Raw genomic sequence first — 18,219 nt, 5'->3', positions numbered from 1 at the left:
TTGCTGTTATCATGGCGATCGATGTCGAGGTGATTATTATTCCTGCAGCACAGCCCACACGTAAACACACGCTGACCTCACTCATCAAGTGCTGCAGAAACACACACACACACACACACACACACACACACACACACACACACACACACACACACACACACACACAGTGAGAGGTCGGGAGGTGGGCTGCTGATAACCTGCAGTTACAAGGTTAATGTGTGGTAGTACACATGCTCCGTGTCACACAGGAACATTAGTGCTCAGCCGCCTCGCACTTCATCATCTGGCGAGCAGAAGAACGCGCTTGACTCGATTCACGGGCGTCCGCAGAGAGCCGACAGACACACCTGGATGCAAATACGAACACAGACCGCTCAGGTTTGTGTGTTCGTCTTTGTTAGAGACACAAAGCTGACAGCTACGACAACAAGCTGCAGCCACAGCTCATAATAATCCCTCCATCCTTTGTCTGAAACAAGCTGTGTTAGCTCCGCCCCTTTCAGACAGCCTTCTTCTGATTGGCTGGCTGAACTACATGTGGGTGTGTCGTCTCCACTCAAGATGGACTACTAAAAGCTGCAAGCCACTTTACAACTCGCTCCTGAGCATACTGATTTAATCAGTGTCATCTCTGATGAATGCATAAACAGCTCCAGGCCAGGTGCTCACAGGCAGGTAACGGTTACTGTAGAGCCAACAGAGCTCCTCACTGTGGGTCAGGACTCCAGTTTTTCCTTTAATTCGAGCCAGCAGAACAACTAATCTCACTAATCGTGAATGAATTTGATTCGTGGAGCAGTTCTGGCTTTGGGTGGACAATGTAACATCTGATTCCCCTTAAGCCTCGTTTCATTGCCAGTCCTTTATTGACTTATGCATTATAAGAGTCCATGTGCTAATTAACTGCAGCCGAGTGCCGTGTTACCACTCCGCTGCCTGTAGTGTCGCAGGTTTCTAACTGCTTTATCACATCAGCAAAGCCTCTGATGTAACTGTGCAAAAAATATTATTTCATAATGTTGGAATCTGATAAAGACCCGCAGGCCACGATCGATGAGTGTTTAAACAGCAGTTGAAGGTTCGAAATATTACGGTTCTTTTTAAATAAAGGCACATTTATTTTTATGTACAATTACCTAAAAGTGATCAAAAATATTACAAAATACTCTTAATTGTTCATCATAAATCACTTTGATTTTTTATGAAACTCTATGGAGGCTTTTGTCCTGGTGGCACCTTCTTACCTGATGCAAGTTCATATGTAGTTTAATATTATATTTCAGTATATTTGTAATTAAACGCACTCATTGTCTTTGTCTTGGAAATACTTTCTTTGAAGATAAAACACAATTTCAATTTGAAAGAAAAGACAATGTGTAATAAAAAAAAAGTGAGGTCAGAGGTCAAATGTGACATACCGTAATTGTCGGGCTATAAGCCGCTACTTTTTGCACAAGCTTTGAACCCTGCGGCTTTTAGTCAGGTGCGGCTTTTCTATGGATTGTCCATGATTTTTGTCATATCGTAAGACGATTTGTTTTGTTTGTTCCGCTGTTGTACGGCACTACGTTGCCTGGCGGAAGGGCATGTGATCAGACACACAGTATCGGGGTTCAAGAGTGGTATGTTGGTCACATGTCCATTCGCCAGGCAACATAGTGCCGTACAAGTAGCGCGAAAAACAAACTTCAAATTAACGCTACGCGTTCAGCGGGAGTCGTCGATGACGAGCGGCGATAAACTTGCGAAAAGCAAGTTATGCTCAACTCCACCGGTGGATTCTGACAGCGTGGAAAAGTGTGAAAACATCCATGATCACCAACGGATTTCGAAGGGCTGACCTGCTGCATGATGGAGAGGAGGACACCGCCACGGCCCTTCAGAGGGTGTTTGACTCTGACACTGACAACGAGGATTTGTTTGGTTTTGAAAGTGACAACGAAGGAAAGAAGCTGAGAGTGGATGACGAAGCCATCCTGAGCCTGTTCGTATCCGACACTGGAGAAGAGGACTTTGGTGGTTTTAGTGCGCAGGAAGAAGAGAAAGATGGTGGTGAATGACTGACTTTTCTTCTTGTTAAAGCCGTGTCACTGCACCTGAGCCTAAAAGGTAGTCTGAATCTATTTTTCTGGTGTGCTGTAGGTTATTGTTATGTACTACATTTGTTACTCATTTATGAAGCACAGTACATGTTTCGTACTTGTAATTACCAGTACTTGTACATATACCTAAAAAGTTATGCAAATATGTACCCATAACTTGTTTTTCAAAATATTAATAAAAGTGATGTCTCCAAACAGCCATCTCTTTCCTGACAATTCCCTTTGTGCATATTCTCTTACATATGATAAGTCAACATTGAAACACCTGCGGCTTTTAGTCAGGTGCGGCTAATGTATGTACAAAACAGGATTTTCCCCTGATTTTAGCTTGTGCGGCTAATATTCAGGTGCGCTTTGTAGTCCGGGAAATACGGTATATTTAATCTGTATGTTACTTTCTATATGCTATGCTAACGCTAAGCTAGCCAAGAGCTGAGTGTGTGCAGACTGCAGCCCTGCAGCCAGAGCCTGAACATCCACAGGTGACAGGCGTGTTTCTACAGCAGAATCACCATGACGACCGCTTTGAAGTGTCTGTGCTGGTTTCATCTTTGAGTAACAGCCCCAACACCAATCACAACAGAGCAGAAATATCTCCAACATGCACAAACATTTCACCTAAGCATGAATGAAGAGATGGCGGTGACTCTGACGCCAATGAGAACCCACTGAGAATCAGTGACATCGATATTGGACTCCCATCAGCACCGCTACAGAGTTCGATCAGAATTCATTCAAAACTTTTTCAGCAGTCGAGTTTTCAGACAGAATGAAAAACGGGATAAATGGTTTGCGACTATGATACGATATCCAGGCGGATACTCCGGACACTCGGCTAACCTGATGTATCGCTTCTTACGTCAGTATGACAGTTTTCAGCTTTGCTAGCATAATTAGCTCCCTACTCAAAATGATGACAAGTACATTAAAGCATATGATGGTTTGAGCAGAGCAAAAAGCCTGCACTGCAAACATCTCAAAGTCGGTTTAAAATGAAAGAAGAATCAAAATGCATACACAGAAAATAACTATTGTTTTACCGCCCGGCGAGCGAGCTGGCTCGGTGGAGGTTTGTGTTCTCGGAGGGCCTTTTATCACGATATCCAATAACGACTAACGACTCAGTCATTAATCGCATTTATGACGCTGCTCGTTTCCAACGGTTACACAAAGTTTTCATCAGAACCAGAAAAAAATCTGCTCACAGCATGAGGAGATGATGTGAACCTGCTCTGAAGCTGTAATATGAAGACACGCATGTGTTTCCTGATGCACGGAGAGGCAGTCGTGACAAAACTCCCTCAGCATGATGAGTAATATTAAACACACAGCTCTGTGTAGTGCATTCAAATGTCTGCATGTAATGACATGCAAACACCCAGTAAAACCAGTAAGCCCAGAGTTTAACGTACACGACTCATTTCGGTCAGATTTACACAGACGGCAGCTCCTTTTAATCAGGTGCAAAGAAAAAAGCAGAGCATTAACGCTGACTGGCAAATAAGAATAAAAAAAAAAAACACCAACCGTCAGTGACACCTCAGCTCAGCGGCTGCTGTGGGACTTATTCCATCAGATTCAGCGATCAATGCCGTGAAAAAGGAGGTGAAGTCTACACGTCACCTAAATAAAACACCTAAAGGATCTCTCGGGCAGCGGCGCTCACCTCATGGTGCGGAGGTCCCAGCCTCGTATGGCCGTGTCGTTGGCTGTGGCGAGCTGGCTGCAGTTGTGGTGGGGGCTCCACTTGCCGGAGGTGAACTTCAGCTGACCTTTACCCTCGAGGGTGGCGGTGCTGGAGACCTGCGAAGGAACGGGGGCGCCTTTGTTAGCGGGGACGAGAATTCATCTGTACGTGTGTGACAGGTCGAGCGGAGCAGTTCATTAAATCAGCATAATGAGGCTTTATTAGGAGTCATTTTCTCTGCAGGCCGCTCTCAAAACTACAATCGCTCGCTAACAACTGTAGTAATATTTGGGGTATTAGTGGCACGCCAGCATCACGCCGGCGTGTACACTCCTGCAAACACACCTCAACTCGTGCTGTTGGAGTTACACTGATTCACTATTCGTTTAAAGACTCTAATAATAATCATTTCACAGTATCTGCATATAAAGAAAGGCTGTGCAGTTTGATGGGGGCATGTCTGCGCACGGCTTTTTAGCCTCGTTTAGCTTCACATGGTCCCGTCATCAGTTATTAAGTCCGCTGTCCTGAGACGTGTGTCGGGAACAAGTTACAGATTTAATTTACTGGAAAAAAGAGGAAGCTGAGAGGGAGACAGACCACATGCACAGGAGGAGATCAGGGCAGAGTGGACACACGTGGGGACACAGCTGGACAGAATCTAACCAACATGATCACACACAAGAGGGACTGTCAAAATAAAACAGGAAGTGACTAACACAGAGACCAGACTAAGACATATGACCTTGACAAAACAACAGTGGAGACAGACACGGGGACATGAAGGAGAACCAACATCAAACAAGAACCGAGAACTAGAAAATAAAAGTGATAAAACTCCAGAAGTCCACAGGCGTCAATCTGGGCTTTGATATGTTGCTTTGTGATTCGAGCTTACGTTATTGCCCCCCAGCACAACAAACACACTGAAACAAAGTTCCTCACACCGCAGATCCAGATTTCTACTTTTTATGAAGAACACATTATGAGAAATATTAAAACGTTATAGATAATTACCAAAGCTTCTTTCCAAAAACAGTTGGATGTCGACCTCGTCTGTCAAATAACAAACACGTGTCTTTTCCAAAACTCTCTCCAGCTCCAGGAATTAGCATTTAAAAGCTGTTTGAAAGTATTGAAGTATTGAAAAGCCTGATTCTTTCTCCCATCATTGTTTCGCCTCCTCTGCATCGTCCTTGGTCAAAGTGATGCTATGATACAGTTTATGACGAATCTTTTGGTCCTAACAGAATCATGCACATCAGTGACGTTCTGTCGCGTCCACATCCTTAAACCTCTTTCAGAAATATAAAAGTCCTGCTTTCCAAACACAAACGTCTGAGTTCCTTCCACCATCCTGCATATGGAGTAAGGTTGGACAAATTTATCGACCATTGATGACAGACTGAGCCGTTCGCCGAATGGTTTTGCAAGAGGGACTTATGTATTTCCCGTCAGTAAGTTAGCTTCAACCAACATTATTAGAAAAAATAATCTGTTTTAAAGCACGCTCTTGCAGCTGCGAACACATGCACCCTCCTCAGAGTGCGCTGGCTGAAAAGCTTTTCCACAGCTTGTTGAGCTGCATGCAGCTGCAGGATTGCTCCACCCATCAAAAAGTCACCTGTGTGAATACAGTGGGGCAAAAAAGTATTTAGTCAGCCACCGATTGTGCAAGTTCCCCCACTTAAAATGATGACAGAGGTCAGTAATTTGCACCAGAGGTACACTTCAACTGTGAGAGACAGAATGTGAAAAAAAAAAAAAAAATCCATGAATTCACATGGTAGGATTTGTAAAGAATTTATTCGTAAATTAGGGTGGAAAATGAGTATTTGGTCACCTCAAACAAGGAAAATCTCTGGCTCTCACAGACCTGTAACGTCTTCTGTAAGAAGCTTTTCTGTCCCCCACTCGTTACCTGTATGAATGGCACCTGTTTGAACTCATCATCTGTATAAAAGACACCTGTCCACAGCCTCAAACAGTCAGACTCCAAACTCCGCCATGGCCAAGACCAAAGAGCTTTCGAAGGACACCAGGAAAAGTATTGTAGACCTGCACCAGACTGGGAAGAGTGAATCTACAATAGGCAAGCAGCTTGGTGCGAAAAAATCAACTGTGGGAGCAATCATCAGAAAATGGAAGACATACAAGACCACTGATAATCTCCCTCGATCTGGGGCTCCACGCAAGATCTCATCCCGTGGGGTCAAAATGATCATGAGAACGGTGAGCAAAGATCCCAGAACCACACGGGGGGACCTGGTGAATGACCTGCAGAGAGCTGGGACCAAAGTAACAAAGGTCACCATCAGTGGCGGGAGTTGAAAGTCCGTGTTGCTCGGCGACAGCCCCAAAACATCACTGCTCTCGAGAAGATCTGCATGGAGGAATGGGCCAAAATACCAGCTACTGTGTGTGCAAACCTGGTAAAGACCTATAGTAAACGTTTGACCTCTGTTATTGCCAACAAAGGTTATGTTACAAAGTATTGAGTTGTATTTTTGTTATTGACCAAATACTTATTTTCCACCCTGATTTACGAATAAATTCTTTACAAATCCTACCATGTGAATTCATGGATTTTTTTTTCACATTCTGTCTCTCACAGTTGAAGTGTACCTCTGGTGCAAATTACTGACCTCTGTCATCATTTTAAGTGGGGGAACTTGCACAATCGGTGGCTGACTAAATACTTTTTTGCCCCACTGTATATCGCCCAACCTTAATATGGAACAGGTACCAAGTCCACAGCTGTCTTATAGCGCTGGTGCAGAGCCAGGGTGATTTGAGCAGATCTGTCCAGATGTTTAAAGAAGATTAATCCATTGTCTGGATGTCTCAAGTACTTTTATTAACACAGTCGAGCAGGGATTAGAGGGTCGAGCCCGAGAGTCTCGCAGAGTTTCTGTATTTGCAAAACTTCAAGTTTGATTTGAGGATATTTTCATCATAGAAGAAAACAGCCAGAAGACGCGTTCCTCATCTTCGCACAGTGGTTTGTTCTGCTTACAACAACACTGAACACGCTTGGTTTGAATCTGAACGTCCAGAAACCGTCACCGGCATGACGAGAGCACGCCAAAGCTCGGGCAAAGCTGCGGCGATGAGCAGAGTAACGCTGATTAGCTCGAATGCTGCTCTCGATAGCGCAGCTCACCCATCAGTGTAAAATTTAAGACTGATAGCTGAAAGCCAAATCAAAGGGCTTTAAAGACTGCAATTGATTGCACCGTCTTTGGTTTTTAACACAAACACATTAAAGTGACAAAATGTCAGCGGAGAGGAGCTCAGCTGAAAGGCGGCAGGTTAAACTGCAGCCGGCGACGTATATTTATCAAACCTGCTGCACATACTTCACACGGCAACAATGAAGGTGAAATGAATCAAAGTCAAAATACTTCAAGGACTCTGAATTATAAAGCGTATCACTTCATCGGCTACTTTAAAAATGGAATCCAATTAATTCAGCGGGCCGCTTTGGAAATGATTATCTTTCCTTTAAACTGCGATGCATCCAACAATTCAAACAGCAGCTCTGCACCGCTTCATTTTTCTCTGCTCTATCTGCAGGTTTTATCCTCACCCCCTCCACCACCCCTGCCTGTTGGAGCAAGGATCATCGATCGGCCCGTCACCGCACAGCGCCGCGGTACACTCTCATTATTTCAGCTAGAGAGGACAAACAGAGGGAGGCAGAGCGAGGAAGGCCGGCTGAGCGGGGAGGTTTGAAGGAAGGAGACCAAAGTAGGCAGAAGGGGAGAAGAAAGGGAGGAAATCTAAAGACAGGAGCTGAGGAGGAGGGGAGGAAGAGAACAAAGAGGAGAGGAGCACGGCTTCCTCCGCGGCCTTGAAAAATATTTCCACGACTATTTCATGAATGTCCACTCGTAAACCTCGGCTTCTCAGTCTATGAAAAATATCATTTACACATTATTTGTAACCAGAGTTTCCACGCCGCAGCCGTGTCCATGCCGCAGCCGTGTCCATGCCGCAGCCGTGTCCATGCCGCAGCCGTGTCCACGCCAAATCCTCAGCCTCAAAAAGGAAAAGCTGGACACCGCCATCGTGACATCACTCGCCTTATGTCAGAGGCACCGGAAACAGACTGCAGATAAAACAGACACGCCTACAGTGACGTCATGCTGTAGGTGCTCAACGTTAGCATTTTGACCGACAACACTGATCATCGCCTCACCTGTCAGTGGGCGGGACCCGTCACAGAGCAGGTGAACATTTTGTCCTCAGAGTTTATGTCTGAAGCAACGTGAGGTGTCGTGAGGATTTGGCTGTGTGGGCGTTCCCGGTCGGCAGGGCTCAGCATCCATCAAAGACGGTCCAAAGGTCCAAGGAAAGAACGGCGGCGAGTCACGGCCGCGGGGAGCCGAGGCTGGCGCATGTGCAGACGAGCTGAAAAGGTTCATGCTGGTTCTGATGGACAGGTGTCAGGACACACTTACCTGGAGAACACCTGTCACCAGGATGCATTATGGGAAGAAGGCGAGCGGACGGGGGCAGTGTGATGCTTTGGTTGATGTTCTCCTGGGAAACTCCTTCCGTCCATGTGGATGTTTGACATGTAGCAAATACCTAAGCATTCCTGCAGACCATGTACGCCCGCACACGGACACGGTGCTCCCTGATGACACTCTGCCATAAAGCAGAAATGTTTCAGGAATAGTTTCAGGCGTTGACTTGGTCTCCAGTGGAGCATCTGTGGGATGTGCTGATAAAGTGATGGGTGTATATCCAGCTGTATCACACAGACACCTGCTAATCAATAAGATCCACATAAAATCACTCAAACTGGAGCACAGCCTCTGGGAGGGTCTGTTAGTACAGTGACCTCACAGCAGCCATATTACTGGTCAGATGATGTCACCACAAACGCTCCGAAAGGCTCCAGCAGCACAAACACAGCGTTCCACGTAGCTTTTTTAGCGCTTGGCTTTCACAACAACGTAGCGTCGGAGGACGTGTTGCCAGCGCTCTTTAAACAAGCATGAAATAAAGTCTCCTTCTTCCTGCGAAGCGATTCCTCTCCCAAATGTGCAGACAGACTCTGAGCTCTTCAAAGAGCAGACGCGCTCCCCAACTCAAGACTCTGGAAACCCGTCCAGCAGCACAGCCGGGGCGCCGTGCATCCCAGGTTCCCAGCTTTATTAGCACACTAACCAAATTAGGGGCCCTAACAAGGCAGCACACACAACACTGGGGGACGCATTCATTTAGGACGCAAGCGGCACTAATGCAGAGCTATCTGTCAAAGCGGCGCGCAGCCGTGCCTCCTCTGCACGCCGAGAGAGCATTAGTGTGCGTTTGTGGAGCAGATGTGCAGGACAAGGTGTGTGTGAGTCAGCCAAGATGTTTTCACTCAGTCCCACCAGCTGGGCTAATTGATGAGCGCCACACACACACACACACACACACACACACACACACACACACACACACACACACACACACACACACACACACACACACACACAGTAATCTAGCACAGGCCCTGGAGACAGACATGGACGCTGCAGCTGGACATGCTGGAGATGAACACGCCACCATGTGACAGACAGGCACCGAAGGAATCCCTCTCTCCTCATCGGGCTTCTTTCCCGATCGCTGGTTCCATATTTGATTATTGTGTCTCTACTTCAGTTCCAGGTGACTTTAGGTGGATTAGTTTCCTTTAGTGTTCCCTTTAGTGTTCCCTTCCTCCTCCGTTTAGTTGTGTCGGGTTGTAAATGTATGTGTAGTTAACTTCCTGTTTTATTTTGATAGTCTTTGGTCTCTTGTGCTTTGAGATTACTTCCTTGTTCCTGCTCTGTATCCTCCCGTCTGCCTCTCATCATCATCATCTTATGAACACCTCAGTTGTCTCCTTGCCCTCTGCCGTGTCCTCCCTCTAGGTCGTGGTGTTCCGTGTTTTCCGACTGTTGAAACTTCCTGTCTGTGAAACACAAAGATGCAAACTCTACGCTGAACGTGTGGAATATGTGCCGCCCTTCATTTTTGATGTACAGGGAGCATCTTCCACTTATAGAGCATTAAACATTGACTTGAGCTGGTCTTGACCTCCAGACCTGGGAAACTGAGGTAGCCTGCAGATACGAACTTCCCCCCGGGACAGCATCCTGCAGGAGTCTGCAGGTCCTCCTGCGACGTGTCCTCCTGCGACGTGTCCTCCTGCGACGTGTCCTCCTGCGACGTGTCCTCCTGCGACGTGTCCTCCTGCGACGTGTCTGTGGAGGCCATCGGTAATCGGTGAGGATGATTTGAAGCATTTCTAACCTGATGGTAAATGGACTGGTTCTTATATAGCGCTTTTCTACTCTATCTGAGCACCAAACTTTATACAACTAATTCATTCACCGAATCAGGCCCTGGAGATGGACGCTGCAGCTGCAGCCAATCACACCCATTCATCCCACAAGCACTTCTTGTGTGCTTTAAGTGCTGAGTATCTAACATTCATACACATTCACACTCCGATGGATGCATCGGAGAGCAACATGGGGTTAGTATCTTGCCCAAGGATGTTTGGCATGCAGACTGGAGCAGAACCACCGACCTTCTGGTTAGTGGCTGATCTTCTCTGCCACCTGAGCTACACCCCACACACACACACACACACACACACACACACACACACACACACACACACGCCCATGATAATGACGTGAACTGACTGTCCCGTCAAATCAAACACACTCACCTGCCACTTTATAAGGTACACCTGCTCAGCTTCTCATCAACTCAAACATCTAATCAGCCAATCACAGGGCAGAAACTCATGCTGAAGATGACCTGTTGCTCCTCTGCCCGGAGACCTGTCCCTACGTCTGATTGGTCAGGTGTTGCTGGTGAATGCAGCTCGACTGATAAACCCTGGAACGACTTCTCCAACAGTGCAGCTCGTGAATGACCACACACACACACACACACACACACACACACACACACACACACACACACAAACACGTACAGGTGTGTGTGACCTGGTTGGCCTTTATGTGAATCACTAAACGAGTGCATGAATCACTAATGACTCATCTAGAATCATCGCTCCGGATGGAACAACACACTCATGAAAGCCGGGGCCGACCCACGCCGCCGCTCTATTACTTCTTCCGCGCGCGCCCGACGCACGCCATTATTTCCAGGCTTTAAACACATAATGGGCCTTTTGAGGGCAAAGCTGGCAGGTTGGAAGACTGAGAGCTTACAGTGAAGAGCCTCTTCACCCTGCATTAGGAAGGTCCACGCACGATTCAGCCACACACTTGACGCTTTATTTTTACTGCAGTGAAAGTCTCGAGTGTGAGGCGTCTGCAGCGTAACAGGGGATCCTGGTCTGAAGTGGGTTCTCCCAGTTTGCACTGGTAGAACCAGAAGAGTCCAGGACTTCTCTCCTTCACAGAGCTCTTAACTCTGCCCCTCGTGCTTCACTACATCCGTGAATCTTCTCTGAGGTCTTCCTTCATCATGTTTTCTCCAATATAGCCCATTCTGACTGTGAGCATCGGCAGCTCGTCCACCTCTGCAGGCTCTCCTCACTGTAAACGCTTCTCTGATGAGTTCACGGACTTCAGGTCAAAGTTCTAAGTGTCAGAATGACGGATTATCTGAGGCATGGAATAAATATCTGAGTAAACTGTATATGAGACCGCAGACCGGCCTGTGCAGGCCTCTAACCTCTAACTTGCACGAGCTAACGGTCACTGCAGTGCATCACAGTGCAGAGACAGACGCCATCACAGGGCAGGAAGAAGACGCCAAAAATGGATCCAGGAGAAGGTGTGAGACGATCCACCCAGAGCACGAGGCCGGTCACTAATCTGCTGCTGCCTGGTTTGGATTACTGGCTGTGGAGAAGTCCTGATCCTCAGTTTCACGTCCACGCTGAGTGGATTCTCTTATGAAGGTTTCAGAGCTGCAGGACGTTACAGGAAAACAGGCGCTTGAACCGTGACCGCGGTGGGTAAATGAATAAACGAGGGGATAAAGTTTATGCAACAATTCTGATTTCATCGTCTGTTAACACAAAACAACGACTAACTAAAGCGTCATTAACGAAAGTCGGTCTTACTGAAGCAGCAGAGCAGCGTCCGCGCGCGCTTCGAGAGACGCTGGGCTTCACGCGTGGTGTGTAATGTTCCTCACACATACATCAGGTTGTGTACTGCAGCGCCTGTAAGTGAAACTTAATGTATAACTGCAGCAGCTCTACTTCAGTGAACTGTGAAAGGAGATGGAGCGATTTCCCTCGTACGTATTAAACAAGACTATTACTGTCACAGCAGGAGCAGCTTGACCAGAATAATATTAAAGCAGCCACAGTGCACGTGTGTGTGTGTGTGTGTGTGTGTGTGTGTGTGTGTGTGTGTGTGTGTGTGTGTGTGTGTGTGTGTGTGTGGCAGGATGAATAGTGGACGCTGTGCTGTTGTCGCACACAGGGAGGATGTGTGCGTCTGATAACACCAGGACGATATGGCAGTTATCAAATAATGAGTTAGCTATTGTGCGATACGGCGTGCGTGCCTCTGGTTTACAGTTTCCTCACCGTGGCCTGTGTGGAGCTCTCCTGCAGGTCCCAGAGCAGCGCATGGTTATCAGCCAATGAAATCATGCGCTTGCCGTCCCCCATGGGCTCCCACAGCACGCTGTACATACACAAAAGACACACAAACACAGAAGCACAGGGCCACAGTCAAATCGAGCGCAAACATGCTGCAGACACACAGGGGGCGGGGTCTGTGACATCCGCAGCGATGGTCACACAGCTGTGTTCTGCATGTTTAAAGAAGATGAATGTGTTTCAAAATCATTTGTAGTAAAAAAATTTATAAGAAATCAGTTAAAATAATAAGGATTGACCTCAAAACCTGCAGTCCCTCTAGTGTCCAGCAGGGGCAGCAGGGGGTCGGTCCCCACAGACTCATGTTAAAACTTTAGAGCAGAAACAAACATGTTTACAGCCTGATGCACAAACTCTTTGGACTCTTAGATCATTTCCTCTTTCACAACAGCTGTTTAAGGCTTAAATCTTGCATTATTAGCGGCGTGGCCTCTTTGACTGACAGCTGCATGGCGACACAGGCAGCTGTCGGTTGCCATTGGATGTTGGTTGGACTTTTGTTTTATGCTGCCCTCCTTTTTACTTACAGTTAGTCATTTGTGTTTGAGTTCTTTCTTCTTTTCCCCCGACCGCCTGACTCACCTTTATTCTTCCCACCTATGTCTCGATTGCTAACTGACCCTCTGTGCACACCAGTCTGTTTACTTCCTGTGTCCATCACGTGTTTCTCTTCTTCTTATCTTTGTCACCATCTGACCATTCGGATCAATAATGCGGCTGCTGTGAGTTTACCTGTACCATCCATGAAGTGTCAGCTCATATTAGCACGTATCTCTGGCAGTGAAACCTCAAACATGCTATTGTTGGTGTGGATGACATCACAGTGGTTGCTTGTACTTCCAGCAAACAAAACCAACTTCAGGTTCTTTGAATCTGCGTTTAATGGTGTCAGGAGTTTTGAGGAGCAGAGCAGAACCATCAGCGGTGATTTTCTGTGTAGCAGAGCTGCGATACGCCTCACTCCTCCGTGCCATGGAGCCCTGTTGTTGTCTAAACTATTGAAAACCCATCAGTGAGTCATTCTGTTGCACTGGGCTACACGCTCCTTTGTTAACATAAGCTCGCTGTAGTTTATTTTGAGCCAAATCCACACACGCTGTTGTGCTGCCACCAATACTCACCGGAGCGCCAAACTGGTATTGACCTACCCATTTACAGAAAAACCAAACACACCAAACAGAAACAAAAGAAAAATAATACCTTTAAAAAATGCCAAATCCTTTAATCCGCCTGTCGGGTACAAACAACCGGAGCCGGATGCTGGAGGCAGATTTTTAAATAAAGCTGGAGCGAGGCTGTAGTCACGCTTTAACACAATTTAGGGTGAACTCATAAACCAGCTGTTCCCAGCAGGTGGCACTATGACGACTGTGGTATTCCTGCCTCTCCGGACTCTCAGGTGCTCATGAAACATGAACGCCTCCAGCACAGCTTCAGTCAGGTAAAACCTTTGGTGCACTCTGCTTCCAGCATGATTAGCCTAAATAGATCGTGACAAGGTATCACGTGCTCTCCTACAGCAGCTTTGCATGATCCACAGGTCATAATAATCCTTCTGTATCTCACACTGATCCTCAGCACAGCCCCTCTGAAACAAGCAGCCTTAGCTCCTTCTTTAAAGACAACTCTCTTCTGATTGGCTGTCCCGGTATGCCAGCCGTACCCTCACGGTGACATCACGCAGTGTGTGTTTGATTGCTGAGCATACGCTCATCTCATTATTAGAAACCCTGGCCATGTTTAAACTCGTACAGGTGAAACTCCTCCCACAATTTAAGTTTGGACGCTCTCATCGTGCCACGCCCCTCTGGCCCCTCTGAAGCACGGCTGCTACTCTGACATCACTCACACGGCACACAAAGTTTGTGTTTGCGCGTCCATAAGGCCTCCTGAGTGCTCACGGTGCTTTGAACCGCTATGAGAAGGCACGCGCTGAACTTCAGATCCATCTCCTCTGAACGTCCCTCCGGTGTCTCAGGGCGTTACCGTGGATCCCCACGCCGACAAGTGCAGGGACCATCGGGACAAGTTAAAGATGGCAGCAGTGCCGAGACCAGTCCAGAGGTGCACGAGTAGGTGATCTGATCAAATCAGCATCAGGACTTTCTGATCACACTCATAAAAAGGAGAAAAAAGCCCATTAGTGCACTTTAAACGCTGCTCTGTGAGTGCTCTTAGTCACATTAGCAGCTTTCTGCACAACAGCCACGAGAGTGACAAAAGCACATAAGCTCAGCCCGGTGAGCACAGAGGACCCAGTTCTGTCAGTCTACTCTGCAGCAGTAAAGTACAGTAGAGCGTTTACTGCACGCTTTGATTCCTCCTGCGCACGCCCGTCTGCAGAGTATCGACCTTTTGCTGCAGCTTCTTTAGGCGAGCCTCTCCTCTGCGCTCTACTTAAACTCTGTATTCTGGAGAGACCTTGCACACCACACTAACTGTTGTTCATCATTCCCTGGATACTTGTTTGCTTTTGTTCCCTCCTCTTAGTTTGGATGGTTTAGCAGCTAAATCGAGACAGAAAGCGACCGCGTGGTCAAAGAAAGACGACAGCCCGAGCGAGAAAGCTCTGCTTTTAACCCGAGTCCTGCCAGCTCTAAAAGCAATGTGTCAGTGCAGTCAGAGACCTGGCAATAAGCTAAATACAACCTTGGCCGGGAAAAGCTGCTATATGCTCGTTAGGGTTTTGATTTAGTGTGACTTTTCAGCTGCGTCTAATCTGGGTTAGAGGATGTAAAATGTCAGCAGCGCGATGCAGACGTGGTCTGGCTGAAGATCTGGATGTCTGTCACGGCTAGAGAACCGCTGCGATTAGAGCTTTACTAAATGATGCCATTTATTTAAGGAGTTCATCAATTAGACAACTTCATTTCCTTGGACTCATCTGTCAGCGGCAGCAACAATGCCAGCGTTTGAAAAGGAGAGAGAGGAGGTGAGAGTGTTCAGGGGAGATAAAAGAAATGACAGGGGAAAGGAGGGGAAGTTAAAGTTTGCTTTTGGGCTTAATCCAGGCTTCAAATACGCACAGTGCTATTAGAAAAGGTGGAGCAGCGACGGAAGGAGGGAGGGGAGTTTATAAGGGCTGTGAAATCACAGCTGCTGAGGGCGGCTTTTACTGCCCTCCTGAGGAGCAGCGAGTCATGGACGCACTCACAGCACGCAGCCTTCGTTTTGTCATTTAGGAGCACTTCACACTGACTCACAGTCAGACCCTGCAGCCTGAAAGGGAAGATGATTTTCTAAATCTCCCTTAATGCATTTCTCACACTCGGTGAAGAACCTGTGCAGCAGGCCACCTTCAAAGGCCGGACAACTAAATGTAGCCATAAACAAACTGCATCGCTAAACGGTAGGCTGAGCAGATTGCAACAAACTACAAGTGAAAACAAAGATGGGCCATAATCTGGAAACACTGCATCTTACAGGACAGCAGAGCACGAATATATCTGCATCCATCCACGGTGCAACAGCTCATCACATGATGCTCATCCTGGATTATTCTTAATCTTCACTGATAACACTTCACTGTCCGTCCACTGTTTAGAAACAGAGAATATGCACTGAGGTAGTAAATACCAGCAGCACGTATCACACCAAGTAATCTTTCCACATGAATAATCCTCCCAACCAAGTTCTTTAGTATGTTTAATCTCAATCTAAAAAAAACCAAAACGTAAAACTGAATTCACTATCCGGTCGTTAAGTCTGACGTCACTAGTAGAGATGGACCGATCCGATATTACGTATCGGTATCGGTCCGATACTGACCTAAATTACTGGATCGGATATCGGAGAAAAATAAAAAATGTAATCCGATCCATTAAATATCACGAAAGCACCTCACAAAACTTGCAACACGCCGTAACTCACCTCAGAACGTTAGCATGTCGGAGCAGTATGCATCACGTGATAGAGCGGCTGTGGCATGCGGGACCTGTCGGTGGTCTGGATAGCATTTGGAGCTTCGCTAGCAACCCGGCATTTCATCTCTGACAAAGTTATCCCGAGAGAAGTAAAGCAAGTGTGTAAGTCCATCTCTGAATGTTTGTAAAGCATTCCTGCATTAAGCTTAACAAACGATATATGGAGCGACTGCCTCTTCTTGCTGCTACTTCAATCATGAAACTGCTTAATGATCAGCTGATCGGCTTTTCTGTCGCGAGTCCGTGTCTCTTGTTTGCTTTTGGCCCACTTTGCACCAGAAAGAGGAAACCACGTTTAAGCTTGATCAGCTGTTGTTAGAATGTATTTAATATTACTTTCTACTCGAGGATCTTTTTCTACGTAGCTGACGGCTGGTAACTGTGCAGGGGCAGATCTAGCAAAGTTTAGCCAGGGGGGCCGATAGGGCATTAACAAGGAAAAGGGGGCACAAAGACATACTTTTCTTTCTTATTCTCATTTAAAATGTCGAGCTTTTAATAAATAATTATCTGACACCCAAAGTTTTAATTTGATGTAAAATGAATAGAAGTCAATTACTGTATATAGTGACTATTAAGTCTAATATATATACCCTAGTAAGCTATAGTACTTTTTCCTTTGGGAAGGTACCATCTGTGCAGTCTGCAATTTTGTTGAAGAAAGATGTTGAATCTATTTAATATTTCTTGAAAAATAATTGATTTCTGTGCATTTTTTTCCACACTGCATCAAATTAAGGTTGATTACGTCGATTAACCCTTTACAGCCGATCGGAGCGGGCACGCTCTGTTTTGCGTAACTATTTTTAAATCCCGGTAGCTCTGCAACCACGTAAGCTAGCGCAAAAATTTTTTTTGCATATGAAACCGGAGGAGTTGTACTTACATCTTATGCCATCAGCTTGTCCTAGGTCACGGTTTCCTTCCACATAAAGCTTTGCAAAAACTGCATAAAAAGCGCTTGCAGCAACAAAAACATAATATTCCAGAAACACGCTTTACCGATCCAATCAGCTGGTCATAACACTTCCTACGTTGGAATAGACGTCAGCGCGAACTTTTGCATTTCCGCCATTACCTGCCCGAAACCGGAAGTGACGTCATTTTCGCGGAAATGTAGTCTTTTTTACTATCAGGGCCTCAGGGCCTATACTCGTCTTTTTAAAAGTTATCTTTGACTTTATGACTTTCTGTGTCGTTTCTGGGATGCTTAGGACTCATATTGCACTGCTGGAAATAGTTTATTTTGATGCATATGCTGCTTTTTTGCAAATTTGCAGTATAATATTTATTTTCGTTTTTCCTGCAGTGTATAAAAATTGGTGTATTTCAAAAATAAAACTATGAAGACACTCAAAATAAATTTCCTGTGGTGGGAAACTATTTTGTGCAACTTTTTTGTATTTACATTTTTGCGGGATTAGCCTCTTAAATTTCTCTAACTACAAATATATGTTAAAAAAGCAAAAACGATTTTCAATTTTTTTGTAGTTTATTGCACTTTTTTGCAATTTATGTAATTACTATGCACTTAATGAATACATATTATTAAAATCTGGGCTATAATGGTTGTATTGATGTATAGCAACTTGAAATGCTCCCAAAAATGGCTCCACAGCATGTAAAAATATGATATAAGCTCTGGCGGACTTGGTTCTATGGTAGGTCTTAAAGGGTTAAGCATCATGAGGTGGAGCGTGAGGGGTGGTTCCCTATTTTTTATTTATTTATTTTTGTTGTTGCTGGGAGTTGGAACCCTATTAGTTAGGTTGCTTAATATTTATGCTAAGTACTCTTTAAAATACCAGAATAGGGAGGATGGTGTAGGTTTGAGTTTATTAGATTGATCAGTATTGCTGAACTATGAAT

At 45.9% G+C, this 18,219-nt stretch overlaps 1 protein-coding gene across 2 annotated transcripts in view; it reads right to left on the bottom strand.

Annotated features, from left to right (window-relative positions):
• eipr1 (EARP complex and GARP complex interacting protein 1) overlaps positions 1–18,219 on the bottom strand; it is a 50,737-nt gene that overhangs the window by 18,305 nt on the left and 14,213 nt on the right. Inside the window, exons 5-7 of one of the 2 annotated variants that reach the window (XM_080870356.1) lie at positions 12,353–12,452; positions 9,873–10,031; positions 3,769–3,905 (exon numbers count right to left, since the gene is read on the bottom strand). In XM_080870356.1, coding sequence (XP_080726482.1) covers positions 3,769–3,905; positions 9,873–10,031; positions 12,353–12,452 — 396 coding nt within the window. The remainder of the gene's footprint in view (positions 1–3,768; positions 3,906–9,872; positions 10,032–12,352; positions 12,453–18,219) is intronic. The other variant, XM_080870357.1, reaches the window with a different exon arrangement.

This window comes from Rhamphochromis sp. 'chilingali' (genome assembly GCF_963969265.1).
Source record: "Rhamphochromis sp. 'chilingali' genome assembly, chromosome: 21".
Lineage (NCBI taxonomy): Eukaryota > Metazoa > Chordata > Actinopteri > Cichliformes > Cichlidae > Rhamphochromis > Rhamphochromis sp. 'chilingali'.
Note: the sequence above shows the minus strand (reverse complement) of the source record. Positions and strands in the feature narration are given on the sequence as shown.